At 41.3% G+C, this 15,325-nt stretch overlaps 1 protein-coding gene across 4 annotated transcripts in view; it reads left to right on the forward strand.

Moving 5' to 3' along the window:
- The window catches only part of SMYD3 (SET and MYND domain containing 3), a 419,966-nt gene that overhangs the window by 229,950 nt on the left and 174,691 nt on the right, over positions 1-15,325 (forward strand). The window contains exon 1 of one of the 4 annotated variants that reach the window (XM_055810876.1): positions 4,099-4,199. The exons of the other annotated variants lie outside the window; for them this stretch is intronic. Within the exon in view, the coding sequence (XP_055666851.1) occupies positions 4,176-4,199 (24 nt within the window). The 5' untranslated portion in view covers positions 4,099-4,175. Of the gene's footprint in view, positions 1-4,098; positions 4,200-15,325 lie in introns of those variants that run through there. 4 annotated transcript variants of the gene reach the window in all.

The following is a 15,325-nucleotide window of genomic DNA, read 5'->3' on the forward strand; positions in this document are numbered from 1 at the left end:
CATTCAAGCTTCATTTTCTCTGGAGAAGGCTGGGAAGCTGAACGCATGCTGCTTCATCTCCGGCTGCTGTGCCGCTGTGCTGAGCAGGGTGGTGCAAGCCAAGTGGCCGGGCATTGCGTTCCAGACCCCGCCTTGGTATGGTGCAAATGCTGCTGTGAGCCCCTGGAGCGGAGGGACGGGTGTAGGGCAGTGGTCTGACACACATGCAAGGCAGTGGCCGAAGGACAGGGTGCCAGCGAGCCCTTTGGCCAGGCTGGCCCACGCTCCCTCACCCAGCCTTCCCCTCGGGCAGCGCAGGGGACAATGTCCCCGGTGGGGGGTGCTGCTGCTGGAGCATCTGCCGGTGTGGGGCTGATGTATGTGGGCACCATACATACGCACAACAGCCGGTGGGGCACCAGGCTGATCCTCATCTGTCAGTGCATCGTCTGTCCCTGTGTTTCATCTGGTAGTGGGTGCGCCGATGACCCTGTGCTCATGTGGAGGTGGAAGTGCCACTGCTGGAGCTGTTTGGGGACGCTTATTTGATATTACGATATATCTAGATGCCAAATTAGATGAAGTCTTTAGGCTGGAACACTGTCAGGCCGCTGAATTTACATGCTGCTGCCACAAAATCATCTTGGGCTTGCCTCTTGTAGCCTTCTGATACAGCAACTGCAGGTCACAGTCAAACTCCAACCGAAGGGAAGTCCCATGGTTATGTAGAAATATTTTATTAAAAATATAAAATCGATGCAAGTAATATATTGCCCTAACGATAAGAGTTTTTTGGCTGTAACAATATTTTTTTTAGCAATGGTCGTGGGTTAGGTACTCACAGCTCCTGTGCTGCCCTAGCGAGTTTGCACGACAGTGAAGTTTAGCGGTAGGCAGACAAGCTGTTGGAGATGCTCCGATCGTTGCTTGGTATTATTAATCTCTCAGGGAATGAGATAAATTCAGATTTTGCCTATGGCATTCCATGTTGCTTCTGAGGGATGGGATGAAATGCCAGCAAGGGTAAGAAGGTGCCCAGGGTGCCCACTGGGGTTTGGGAACTGAGAAGCGTTCTTGACTCTGAAGCACTATGGCAAACTGCAGCATCTTGAGGGGATAATTTTACATAGAAAGCAAACAACAACATACAGACATTTTACAGGGAACCTGGGGTACTTCAAGGAGATCAGATGAACAGATCAGGGTCAGCCGGCAGGATTGCCAGGGCAGAGTCCAGAACCAGCATCGCCCAAGCTCCAAGAGCTGGGTTCCTGAGTGGGTCCTCACAGAAGGTTGGGAACCGCTTCGCAAGTTCATCACTGCATCCTCCTGGGGTGGCCGGTGGCCTTTCATGAAGCATGCAGTAAATGAAAGACATTTTCCCATGCAGCTGAAGAAATCTGAAGCCCCATCCTGTCTTCTACTTGTGACTCACCTTCCTTTTTGAAATACATCTCACCGGTGTTACACGAAAACACGTTAGTCTCCTGGAGTCGTGCTTGCTGTAAATGAAGAACAACATGTGTTGTGTAGTCACACCCTATTTTATATTTTACTTCGTGAAGAATCTTTTGCCATTAGCTTGTTGTTGAAGTCTACAAAGTACAAACACAAGAAGCAGAGCAGTTTGGATAGGGAGGGGACCTGTCAGTAGCTGATCAAGGATCTTTTTTTTTTTTTATTATTCTTAAATATGATTTAATGCTCTGTGAAAAGAATTAAGAATCCCATTTTACACTGAAGCATGCTGTTAACGTGCATATAAAAACCTCAGCAATTTTATTGACAGTTACAAATTTACAGCTGCTGGTGGTGAATTTTTTTAAAAGACTGCTTCCCTTTCCCCAGGTCTTTGCAGAGCATTGTCATAGCTTGCTATTAGCTAAGGTAGAACCTTATTTAGCAGAAATGCATAGGACTTCAATTTCACTGTATACATCAGGAAAAAAGAAAATCGATGTGAAGCCCAGACTCAATGTGCTGAGAGGACTGTCTGTAGAATACAGAAAGAAAACCATGCTCGGATTAATTTTTTTTCTTACACTTTGGATGTTAAAAATGACAGAAAGAGGCTACTGCTGGTGAGAGTTGTGACTATTACCTTCTGTTTAAATTTGGGGTTAATCCTAGAGACTGTCAGTGTATGTATCTAATATTTCAAGTACTTAGTATTAATTTCTATTTAAGTTAATGGAAGGATGAGTATTAAGAAACAATATGTGCGTTCGCAGTTTCACATGTGCGATGCATATCCACTGTGTATGTATGCAGACAATTGCCACATACCCAGGGTTATATGTGTACGTATATAGAAATGCGCATAGATGTTCCAATATGTATGTATACATATATCTGACTTTTTATATGATATATATATCATTTAAATATATATCTCATATATATATATATCTCATATATAGATATGATATAAATATATCTGTATATATATATAAGAACCACGGTCTGAATGACTCTTTAAATCGTGAATGAATATTCACAATTCTTCTTGTGATATGTATACAACAGCTAATCATCAAGAATATAGAGAGGTGAAGATAATTTTTATTTTCAAACAAGAGGTCTGAAAAAACCCCAGTGCCCACCTTGCAGAGCTGGGTCCCGTTAAAGCGTCGCCGATGGGGTCTCCGCGTGGTTCAGTGCAAACACAACCATAGCTGTGGCACAGCGACCTGCAGCTGGTAAGGGTGCTGTCTGGCCAGAGAAACCCAGTGGGAACAGAAAGTGAGGGTTTGTGTGATCCTGTTAATTTTTGGTCTAGGGGCAGCTTCTGTTAATTTGACTGTCACTTAGAAGGATCCTTATAAACGATGTTCTTTAGGCTGGTTAAAAAACAAGGAGCAGATTTTGTGAAATTTTGCAAGCCTGGAAAGTTGTCGTTTCATTGGATTTAATGTGGACTTATTTTCTTTTTGTATAACACCTCCCATGATGTTTTTTACAGAAATGTATTTAAAATAATGTCTCAGGTGTGTATGTTGGCCAAAAATATACTTCTTAGTCAAAAATCGTGTTGGGTGGTGAAAGAGAATCTTTAGTAAAGCATTAAGAAAAAATATGGAACTTTTGAGAAAATGGAAAGGTATGATTGTATCTATTCTGCTTTTGAAAATGAAAAGGCTTCTTTTTTTTTTTTTTTTTTTCCTAATCCTACTGAAGCTGCTATTCTGGCCTAGGTAAAATGGCACTGACTGGTCTTCCCATCAGAGTATGGAGATATTATTTGTGAGTCTACATCAAGAAGAAGCTGGAGCTCCCCATTTATTTCTACCAACTGTTTTATTTAACAAAATAAATAATCTCTCAGGCTTTTCTAACGTTATTTCCAGCAGTTATATTTGATACTGTGTTTGTGGGATCAGGGCCTGCAAGTCTCATATACTAACTTTTCTGAATGATTTAATTTATAATTGTTACTTTTTAATTCTGAAACCTACAGCCGCCAGTATACTCTGTAATGTAATTGAATTTAATAATTAATTCTGGGGGAATTTGGAGCTTTCCTTGCCCAAACTCATTCTGTGGTTAAAAAAAAAAAAAAGTCTTGGGTTTTCAGAGACATGAATTCAGCATACTTGAACAGTAAATTTGCCTGAATTTCCAAATATGCATAAATGTCCATAACTCAGCTCGGGAACCCAGCTCCGACCTGGAGCTTGGGCGATGCTGGTTCTGGATCTTTCCTGGCAATCCTGCTGGCTGAGCCTGATCCGTTCATCTGATCTCCTTGAAGTACCCTAAGTTCCCTGTAAAATGTCTGTATGTTGTTGTTTGCTTTCTATGTAAAATTATTCCCTCAAGATACTGTACTTTGCCATAGTGCTTCAGATTTTAACATGAGGCTGAAATATTACATACTTCAGATAACTCCAGTGTCAGATTGTTTTAAAACTATTCCCCATGTTAACTTTCTCCATTATACATATTTCTTTTGCAAAGGAAAGATTTGAAGACAATTGATTTTTAAACACTTGTTTTAGAAAATTATTTTCTTTTTTTTATTACTTTTTTAAAAAGTTGTTTGTTTGTTTTTTTTTGTGTCTAAGGACCATCTTATAAGTGCAAAGACATTTTCTCATTCTTTCAGAAATATAGTGCCTGTATGAAATGAACCCCATGACAAGCCAGATTATGACTTCATTATTAAATATACAGAATATGTGTGGTGGAGACAAGAAATGCAAAGTCCTGTGTCACACACTGTAAGGTATTTTTCTGTACCTAATAATCTATGGTCTTTTCCCAAAGATGAGTGTTAAATTCTAAGTGAGCTACGCTGAATTTGTATATAGTGATTGAAACTTACATAGCAAATATTTTTCTAATTTTAATGATGATTCAGCCTTAGATTTGGAGGTGTTGCTTCTTTTTCAGTGAACTAATCACATCTAATCCGCCTTTCTATCTTCGTTGCCTTTAATCAGCTTTCTCTGGTCAGGTAACACTCCTAATTCAGTAAAGTTCCAAAATGTAATTGTGTTTATGTATTGTCGGCATTTACGGTAACGCTGTGGCTTGCTTCTTTGTACGAGCCTCAGCATTCCCCCATAACCCTCCAAATCAATTTTGATTCCTGTGGCGACCATAAGACAGCGAGGGAAACTGCTGCAGTAACACGCACAGCAGGTTTATAGCATGGCACATGATAATGGTAGGTATCACGTTCTTCACAAGCTGCTGTTCGGGGTTGCATCTTTAGGATAGACATGTTTCATGCATCTGTTTCCATTCTCTGTTTCTGAGCTGACAGTTTAGGGTGGCATTTATAGGATTCCCGTCTCACCTCTCTACTTGTTTGGTAGAAACGACTCTGTTCCTGCAGGATGAGTTACGCGTGCATCTGCATGGGCTCGGAAGTCCATCAAGCCTAGCTCTAATCTGCTCCCTCTGCACTCCCAACAAATCTTCCACTGGATTGATGAGCAAAGACATGGATATTTTGGGAAACTGATGCCTTCATGTGTTTCTGCCCCTTGCCTGGGCCACAGGGGCTCTCCGGGATGGTGCGGAGGCGAGCCCCCCATTTGCCTCTGCTCTGCACTGGCAACGTTTTGCCCCGGAATATTTTAAATTTCTTATCCAGAAGATGAGAAGTAGCAAGTAGCAGGAGCCAGCATTTTCTCCACGATGCATCTGAACACAGGCGTTGCAGCCTTAGAAATTACTGACGGCTTTTCTGGGCAGTGTGATTCATGCCGAGCACCTGATGCCCCTGAAGCCTTGTCTTTTGACGTGCTCAATTAGTTATATAGAGCCCTTTTTATTAATACTGTAAACAAACCGGTTTTAAAAGACAGCTATCAAATGGGATCATTGCTGTGAGGCTCAATGATTTCAAAGAGAAGTCTTCCAAGGGGCTAAAGAGCAAAAAGCTTCTTTCCTCCTGTTTTGTTTTTCCTTCATTCACATTGTTATCTGCCTTTATTGTTCCCAAAGCTTTTAAACCCAGTGAGTCATCAGTTCGTGGGTTTTAATTCTTTTTTTCAGAAACTCTTATTTTTACCACAGGGAGTGTATTTGGGCTGAACTTTGAAAATGACCTGCAGAACTCAGTCAGCTTCTGTCGTAACACATTTAAAAATGAAACACCTTGATACTTCTCTGCCATCAAAAGAACATTTCCTTTCATTGCTCCTTGCTGTCTCCAAGAAAAGGCTAACTCAGCAATACTTCAAGTATATTCATATGCTATTTAAGATAGTCAAATGTTAAACCATTTTGGAATAGTTTTCCATTAATAATTTTAGCTAGACAGGACCAATTTAATTTGAATTAACCGTTATGCTTAAATTCTACAAAAAAGAAAAAAAAGGGGTTACGATATCTGTTGCATGTGAAGTCAGATGTTTATTTTGATCTCAAGGCAGGACTGGTTTTGTGCCTACTAATGTTTGTTTGGGTTAGATCAAGTACGAAGAGTTCAAAATGGCAAAGAAGTATGGAAAGTGAGTGAAGGACAAATATGTGTGCATTGCATAAGACGCATACCTGTGATCTGCTGCAGAGAGATCTTTGCTGCTGTAAGACACTTTTTCCTTTCACTAAGTGAGGATCAGAGCAAAGCATTTGCATCACAGATTTTTAATTCAAACCAGTTGATTGATGGCAGCACACCTGCTGAATTTGCAAGCAAGCACCTTTACGTAGTTACAGGAGCACGGAGTGTGCCTGCCTCTTGGGAAGAATCCAGGACACGCTCAGCCTTCCAGCTTCGCTCTCTGGGGGAACTTTTTGTTGCTGGTGTTGCTTTTCTTCATTTCCTGTACTGCAACGATTCCTAAACAAGTGCTGGTTGATGTCTTGGTTTGTTATAGCTCACTTCAAAGTTAGGATGTTTTGCTGACCCACTGAAAGGATAGAAACTTTTTTTTCTGGATAAATTGAATAAGGATCTCCTCCCTTTGCCTAACTGCAGTGCCCGACAGCAGGCTCACTGGCCACCTTGGGTGGCCCTCTGGAAGAACCCCAATGGCCCACCTGATGTCCCAGGTTCCAAAGCTGCATCTTTAAACCATAGGTTACACTTATTTGCAAGCCATCCCAGGCTGTTAACACAAGCAGGCTAACAGGCAGCGGGACCCCCGCCTCCAGGGGAATGCCTGAGGGGGTGTGCAGGGAGGAAAGGACAAGGCTGGCAGCTGGCATGGCTCAGCGGGGCTGGGGTGGGCACTCCTTCCCCAAACTCCGAGTCAGTGAGGGTTTCAGTAAGTTGTTCAGTCTTAAGGTTACTCAGTGGCAGGCTTGCTCCTGCTTTTTCCCAGGCTGCTCAGTTTCATCCTTGCAAAGCCTGTACGAAAAGGATCCGTTACTGACACGTATTCTAGTTTAGAGATGAAGGCTGCCATTTGTGTCACTCTGGAGTACCGACACACATCATTACCTAGTCAGAGATTTAAGGAAGAAGCTACCTTTTAAGAAAGAAACTTTGTCAGCGATGAGAAAAAATGAATTTCATTGATCAGAGAAGTGTTTAGTGTCCTGTATTTCCCAGATGATATGCCCGCTTTTTCTTGTGTGTAACAGTTCGGTGCAAATTCATCAGTGCATTCTGAGCAAGTACAGGTTGCAATAATTGTGACATTATTTTAGCAGATGCTGCTGCCTGGCAATAGCATTTTCAGTGCTCTTGCAGATTTCACCCAGTTGTGCTTAATGTCTAGTTTGTGATGCCAGTGAATTCTAGAAAATCAAAATCTTTGTGCAGGATAGAAACACCACTTAATTATGAAATTATAAAACATTGTATCATAGGTCTGGTAAATGATTTTCCACTTAGGCAGATGCACACATGATTGTGTTCAAGAACAGCTTCTGCTTGAAGAAGTACTGAAGCATTGGGTTCTGTTGTATTGAAATATCTAGTAGAAATAAAGCAAAAAATGCAATGTTTACAATACCTGATTAGTAAAAAGGTAGATTAAGAATGAATGGAGGGATAGTTTTGAACTCTACTATTTTAAGGAATGGTAGAAATGCTGTTTTGAAGGACCTCCAGCAGGCACCTAGTCCCAGGTTTTGCTTGGAAGAGGGCAGTTGCAACAGAGGAGCAGATCGGCCATTGCTTTGTCTGGATAAGCATTTGTAAGGACAGAAAGTCTCTACTGTTTGACAGCCCTGTTGCAGTGCTGCTAGGGAAGGTATTTTTCCAACAGCCCAGCTTGCACCCCTGAAGCTGCTATGTGTTCCTTGTTACACTGCCTGGCACTACCGAGAGGAGTTTGGTGGTAGTGTCCAAATAACTGCCCTTCAAGTAGTTGTAAGCAATTATTAAATCACCCTGTGGTTTCCTCGCTACCAAACTTACCATGCCCAGCTCCTGCAGCCTCTCTACACCGTTTATGGCTGCTAGGCACCTTGGTGCCCTTCTCTGCATCCCTCTTGAACCGAGGGTATCCTGAGGCTGCCGCAGCACTGGCTTCCCTTGCTCTGCTGCCACGGTCCCCCTGATGTAGCTCAGCGTGCAGTTTGCTTTCTTCGTAGTGAAGACTTACTGCCCTGGGGTCTGCTGTATCGTGACAGGCATGTTCTTAAGGGCTGCTGCTGGGTACAGTATCAATCAAAGTGTGGGGTTATTCCACTCTGGTTGCAGAGTTGTGCATTTTTCCCCATTGAAGGTTGTGACATTTCTGTTGGTCGGGCCTCAGACTGATTGGAGACCACCTGGACTGAAGCTCTGGCATTCACCACGCCAGCCGCTCTCCCTAGCTCACTGCTGCCTGGAAGTTGGCTGTGTCTGTTGACATGGAGGCCATCCTATTTTTATTTTGATAGCCTCCTAAGATTCTCTAGCAATGCTTTTAGGAGGAAAAACCTCCATTATATCTAACATTATACTCCTATTTTTGTAAAGAGAAGGAAGGACTCAGCAGTAAAGCAGAAGGTGGTATTTTATTTCTTATGCAGAGATGATGTTGATATCCGTAGGTTAATATATGAAATTTTATAAACCTTTTTTTTTTCTTCTAAGCACAGCATTTTCTGTTCTTTTTATTTCACTGGCTAATATGAACACTCTACAGTCTCTAGATTCAGTGTTTGGTTTGTGACAAAGCAATGTGATGTGTGTTAAGAAAATATTTTCAGGTTAGACTCTTATGTCTCTCCTCGGGGAGAAGCACCAGCATCACATTTGGTCTTCTGAAATCTTTATCAGAGAACTTAACTAGTTTCCACATCTTTGTGTGAGTTTGTATTACTTCAGGTACTATTTGACAATTTTGTCCAAGGGACACGGGCTGAATTTCTGTACCATGTTAAAAATGTGTTATAGTAGGATTTTTTACTGGAGCAAAAGAATGCATCTTTGATTTTTTTTTTTCTTTTTTTATAAAGCTATTGTTTATCTTACATACTAGCCCCAAGCCAGACATGTATTTATTAAATTCTTTATATTTGCAAATTTTAATTTAAGTCAGGGAAAAAAACCCTGGCAAAACATGAAAAGCTGCTTTAATCTAATGTATTTGTTGGTTTGGTGTGGGTTTTGTTGTTTAACTCTCATTATTCGAACCCATTACCTAAATGACCAAGTGGTTCCAGCTCTTCCGTTTATGAGCTAGATGATGGATGCTGCAATATTATAGCCGTTGTTCTGAAACAGTGTAAAAAACACAAGTTTTTTACAAGTTAGGAACTGTTGCTTTGTAACTGAAAAATGCTTGTTGTATATTATGAGCATGTTAATGGAACCAGGGGGAAGAGGAGGGTCTGCAGAAATTCACAGGAGGACTTTTGAGGCTTTCTGGAAGAGCTCATGGAACTGAGTCCAGTGACAGCCTCAGTTTCACTCTCCCCAGGGATCATTTAGTCCACCTGGACATCTAAGGAGGCCTTTGGTCTTGTGTGGAAGATGTGTATTTGACTCAAGTTATCACCTGAGTCCAGTAAACTTAGTTGAAGAAAAATTTCTGTGCAGGGCTCGATTTTGTGTATGCGAATCTACTTTTTTTTTTTTTTTTTTTTTTTTGATTAAAGAACACGGTCTTCCCCTTCATGAGAAGAACAAACAAATCTGGTTCACTTCACTATTAAATTTGTCTAGATTTCCTCATGTGTTCAACATGCAAATTACCATGAATACAAGGCTAAGCAAGGAATGCATTTATAAAATACTCTCTGAGAAATGTAGCATGCTGTGTAAGCACTTGTTAGCTGCCAGTATATCAAGTGTATAATGGAGACCATGTATATGGCTCTACAATAATGCTAAAGAAAATGAAGAAAATTACAACCCAGGTTACCTCCCAGGAGCACAAATTCATGATTGGTCCTACAGGACCACATTAGAAACCAGATTATGATTTATACCGATATGATTTAAATACTCAGTGTGATTGCTGTCCAGTACTTTATGCATTTTGTTTTTGTGTTTTATTAAAGAAAATCCTAATGTGAGAATTTTATTATGGTGGAAGACTACACATTGAACCAGGTGGCAGTAATTATCCTTGAGAGAGTCTGGTTTTATTGTACACAGCAAAGTTGTAAAACCCAAAGGACGTACTACCTCTTGCCTGGTTACTGAAATCCACAGCAATAACCATTATTGTATTAGTTTAGATTGTACAGTGAGGTTTTTTTTCCATAAAATGTAACCTCCCACCTTGCTGTAGAAGAGGAAATAGAATGGACCATTACTTCTTCAAGAAAGCAGCATTTATTTTAGGCAATTTCTCAGTGATTCCTTTGCTTACAGCTTCTTAGAGCTACACAAAACCACTGCAAAAACAACGTCCCGTAGGCTGTGATCGTAACACATTCTTGACAGCAAAGCTTCGAACAAAGGGGAGTGAGCAGGAGGAGCTGTAATAACAGGAAAATATCGGCTCTGGTAACCTTGCATGATATCGGGGGGCTGCCTGCTTGCTGGCACTCTGCAATGGGCTGTTTTCATCATCACAGCCTTGTGACACTGCTGGCACCATCACAGAGAGGTTTTTGTTTGGTTGTTGTTTTTTTTTTATTTTAGGTTGCTGAAAGGACTTGCTTTGTAGATATGCTAGTTGGATCGATATTCTTCAATTGAAGCCATGTATAGCTACATGATGTTAATATAATGTTTGAGTTTGGTAACTTCTATTTTGCTTTATGCATTTGTAACTCAGCAGAAGCCAAGTGCATTCAGCTAAACGTTTGTTGATTCCCTATGAACCAAAAATGCAAAACACATCAGCTTCCTCTGCATAATCATCTCTTGTGTTCCAAATACCAATGTTTTCAAACACTAGCCGCTTATGAGAAGCTTCTGAATGTAGATGTTTATAATGGAAGCCACGTTTTTATGTAAAAAGCAGATCTGCGGTCTCTGCTACAGACTATTCACGAAAGATCAGTGACTAGTTTAGCTTTATACCAGCATAAAGGGGGGCAAAACATCAGCCATAAAAAGCCCCAGCTTGGTACCTCATGGAAAATACTTAGATACCTTAGGGTGAACTATTTCTTTTGGATAAATACATACATGTCCTTTAAGAAGGTCAAATCCTATCCTCAGATTTTTCCATCCCACTGAACCCAAACCAATACTGACAATATTGTTTCTAAACACAGCAGAATGAAGCTTCCCTTTAAAGTACCTTTTCATAACAACCCATAGCATAAAGGAATTTAATTTTATTTTCAGTTACACCTTTATAGTCTCGCAGGCAACAGTAGGAAAATGTATATCATTGTGTTGAGGGGGAAAAAAAGGCCGGTTTTCGTGGGGCAGTTCTGGGTAGTACCCCCCCAATGAAAAAGTCTTCCTTTGCTCTCACAAATTTTTATTTGGCAATGGGCTGCCAGTGTTGCTCTCAAGTAGATGTGGAGGGGGTAAGTTTGGCTAGAATACTATATAAATTTGATATTTGTGGTCTCTTCAAGTAACATATTTAGCTTGGCGGTTGTAGATTACTCCTTTCTATTGTCTCTCATTATGCAAAAAGGCTGCAGACAGTGCTGAGCAGGAGCTGATATCCACCACGCTGTAGAGACATATGCAGATTTACCTGACATTTATACAGAGGAAGCAGTCAGACCTTTGCAGTGAACTTTTGTGTCCAGGGGCTGTTTTACTCTCCGTGGGTCAGTGGGGTGATTGGCAGCAGATGACTCCATCCTTCACTGGTCAGGACCAAGTCATCCATTTCCCTTGGAGTGATGCCTTCTCTCAGGGTGACATCTGTCTTACCATCTCGTCTCTCTCTGTATGCAACACAATTCTCACCATGACCAAGAAGCACCTGCCTCTTCACTGACTGCTTTTTTAGGACACTGACATTGTTTAAAATTGGAATGCTATAAGAACCACTGGAAAATTAGTCTGCTGGTGACTCGCGTCAATGGCGATAGCTCTAGAGCCATCCTGAGCTGATGGAAAAAAGTCCTGAAATTAAAAAATGAATGGTGCTGCCCTTCTTTTCTTCCATCGGTATAACTTTGACCTCATTGGTATTTTTGTTGATGTGTTGCTGCACGTTTACCTTGGCAGTCCAAGCATGATGGGGCTGCAACCCAACTTAGGGGTGTTAGCCCCAAGATCTCAAGGGGACATACCTGAGCCTCTGAAATTTCTAAATTTGCTTGAAAAATTCCTTCTGGATAAACATGTCTGTCTTAGGGATTATAGAGCAAGCGTCGCTGAGCTCCACTGTGGATTCTGCCAGCATCCCTGCAGCAGGACGCCACAGTGATCTTTGTCACAGCCGCAGGGATTCTTGTCACAGCCACAGTAGGTGTCCTTGTCACAGCCAGCACCGTAAAATAACGGTGGCAGCCGCAGCCTCTGCCAGCTCCACCTGGAGCAAACCTGCGCGGCCGGGGAGCGCAAGCTCTGTGTCCTGCTGGTGACCCAGCAGCAGCATGTGCTCCACAGCCATCGGCACAGCCACAAACAGGCTGTGCTCACCAGAAGGCATTAGAGCTGACCATTTATCAGTGGCGACATCGCCGTGTTGGTTTGAACATGACACCAGGCGCTGAGAGCCAGGTCACCCTCGGTGGGAGGGAAGAGGCTTTCCTCAGGGCAGCTCTGCCTCCATGGGCACTGCTGGGGCTGACCTGCCAGGAGAGGTTTAAAGACCTAAAAATTCAGAGCTTGTGTCAATGATTACATACAGGGCACGATATAGAATGGATTTGAAGCATGGAAAAGCTTTGCCCTGCTCTTCTGCCCCTGCATGTATGGACTACGTATAGAGCTGCAGCTTGCCTTAGCCTACCTGCAGTGTTACCAGAGAGTTCTTCCACAATCTCTTTTGCTTCGTACCTTCCCAATCTCCTTGTGGCTTTGGCAAGGTGAAGGGATAGTAAGGAGCAGCTTCCTGATATTACACAGGTACACTGTTTTTGATTCTGAGTCCAGCTCTTGAGTTTATTCAATCTTAAGAAACCAAAATAGGTTTCAGAAAGACAAAATATGGTAGAACACATTTATGAGTGCACATGCCCGATGCAGCTGGCCCTTTTCCGTTTGCATCTTTCCTGCTGGCAGAGGACTGATTATAAAGACTATTAAAAGGCACTTCAAACTATATTAAACTCTTATGACTTTATGTCATGCATCACTATTCCTAGACAAAGCTGGAAGAAGTATTACTGAGCCCCAAAGGCAGTCCGTTCCTAACGTCAGCAGTAGTCATTTGCTTTACTGACTGTAGTGTCCTATAAGGCAAGTTTTATTAACCTCAAAAGTAAATGTCCGTAACGTGTGCCCGGGCTGGATGATTTTATAGGGGTCTCACAGCTAAGTGTGTTTGTCTGGTGGTGTCCTGCTTGGAGCCCTGCTTCCCTCAGTATTGCGCTGCAGACAGGAATAGCAAGAAGCGTCTCTGGTGTGTCAACGGCTGTTGTGTAGCAGCCACATGAGCCACAGGTGTCCCTGCTTGGAAATGAACAATAAAAAGCAATCTTTGTAACGGTTGCTCAAGTTACTTCTTTATACAACTGGATAAGATCTTTCTGTTTGATTCTCAGGTAGTATTTCTATATCTATTCTTCCAAAGGGATTCGGAGTGCTCCCATTTCTCCTCGGAAGTGATTTTCTTTTTTTGAAATTATATAGAATACTAGCAAGGGGTATGTGTATATTACTGTAATTATTATAGGAAAGTGAATCCAGTTTTTTCCATGTGTATGTTAAAGTCTTGTTTATAGGGTTATTGTTCTGGTTCCTCTTCCAACAGATATTTTCAGCTTGAACATCCCGTTTTTCCGTATTTGAGCACTAATGTAGCCAGTACCACTGGGTAAGTGTATGTTTGAGCTACTCTGAGTTAATCCCGCGTCCCCTGGCAACAACTTCCCTTTTCTTTCCTTATCTTTCTGAGGTGCTATGAGGGTTTGATCTGGGGCACCATTAGCAGAATAGACGTAACAATTGCATCAGTTAATTAGAGGCATCTAACGTATTTGCTGGACGTTGGTTACTGCTCAGTAATGGAAATAGATCAAGGGAATACTTCATGAGTCTGCAAAAGAAAAGTATTATGGTTGACCTAACAAGCTAGAAATCTGCCATTTTTCTTAGAGGCACACAGGCGAGTGTCCCGTGTCCTCGTGGCAGTGTGAGGGGTCCCTGGTGGAAAGGCAGTGTGTCTGCTGGCTTCGGTTTGCCTGTCTGCTTGGTGTCATTCACACACCTGCCGAGCTATGGTCACCCTTTGGATTTTCTGTGAGTGATTATATTGTCCCAGGCTTAAACTGGGAATCTCTTTGCTCAGGTTACATTTGTCTTACTTTGCCAGAAACGTGAGCTGGTGACTGCTGCTATGTATAATACTTAGGAATAACATAGTACATAGGTGTAGTAATTAGGTATGTGTGTCCATGTGGGAATTTCAGTATATTGTGGTTTCAAACTACTTCATAGCTATACTAGGATTATTTTCAACTATTATTTGCCGTTCCCCCCCCCCCCCCCCCCCCCCCCCCCCCCCGCCTCCCGGCCCCATGGAGCTATATTAATTACCAAATTAAATTTCTTTTTTTATTATTCTTAATTTTGATGATGTTACTTTATTTTCTTGTATCCATTTTGGTCTTGCCAGAGCCATTTCCAAATAAAACCAACATAATTTAGTGGAGGAAAGCAGCTCAGCTGGTTTATGAAAGCTTTATTAAAAGGGCTGCTGTCTGCATGCAGTGCCTATTTAATCATTGCCTTTATTTTCTGCTCTCATTTTCAATTCAGTGTATTTTCTAAGTTTTAATTATATATAAAAAGATGACGATATGCTCTTTTCTTCTGTCTCTTTAGTTTTCCTAAGAAAGTCTCATTTGAATTTGTCACCAAAACCTGTCTTTTACTTCTTTCAAGTTGGTGTTAGAGTCCTCCAGAGTCTCAGAATTTATATTTTCTAGCATTTCTAGATCTAGAAAAATACTGGCTCAAACCTTGATGCTGTTAAATTCAATAGACATTTTGCCATTGACTTTAATAATGCTAGGATTCAAACACTTATTTTTGGGTAGGTTAATAAGTTCATGATAATGCAGGTTTTTAACCGAAAATTATGTAATGTTTAGGAATTTCCATTAGTACCTACTTATGATTACTCAAAGGAGACTTTTTTAGCCATAGTTAATTTATGGATTACTAGCAAATAAAACTACTTGATTTAACAGCTTAGGAATTTCAAATTCTGTTAGATATGATGTATTTTTAAAATCTATTTTTATACCTGTCATCTCCTGCAAGTAGTTGGTATAATGCATATATAACATTAGTAGAAAAATGGTACTTGAGGATTTTCCTGTTAACTATATTAAGAGCTGTCTTTTCTTTCTTTTGTTTCACCTAAGGATCAAATTTTCGTTGAGCTAACAGTAAAATAACAGAAGTTATTAGACA

This window comes from Falco peregrinus, chromosome 7, assembly GCF_023634155.1.
Source record: "Falco peregrinus isolate bFalPer1 chromosome 7, bFalPer1.pri, whole genome shotgun sequence".
In the NCBI taxonomy this organism is placed as follows: domain Eukaryota; kingdom Metazoa; phylum Chordata; class Aves; order Falconiformes; family Falconidae; genus Falco; species Falco peregrinus.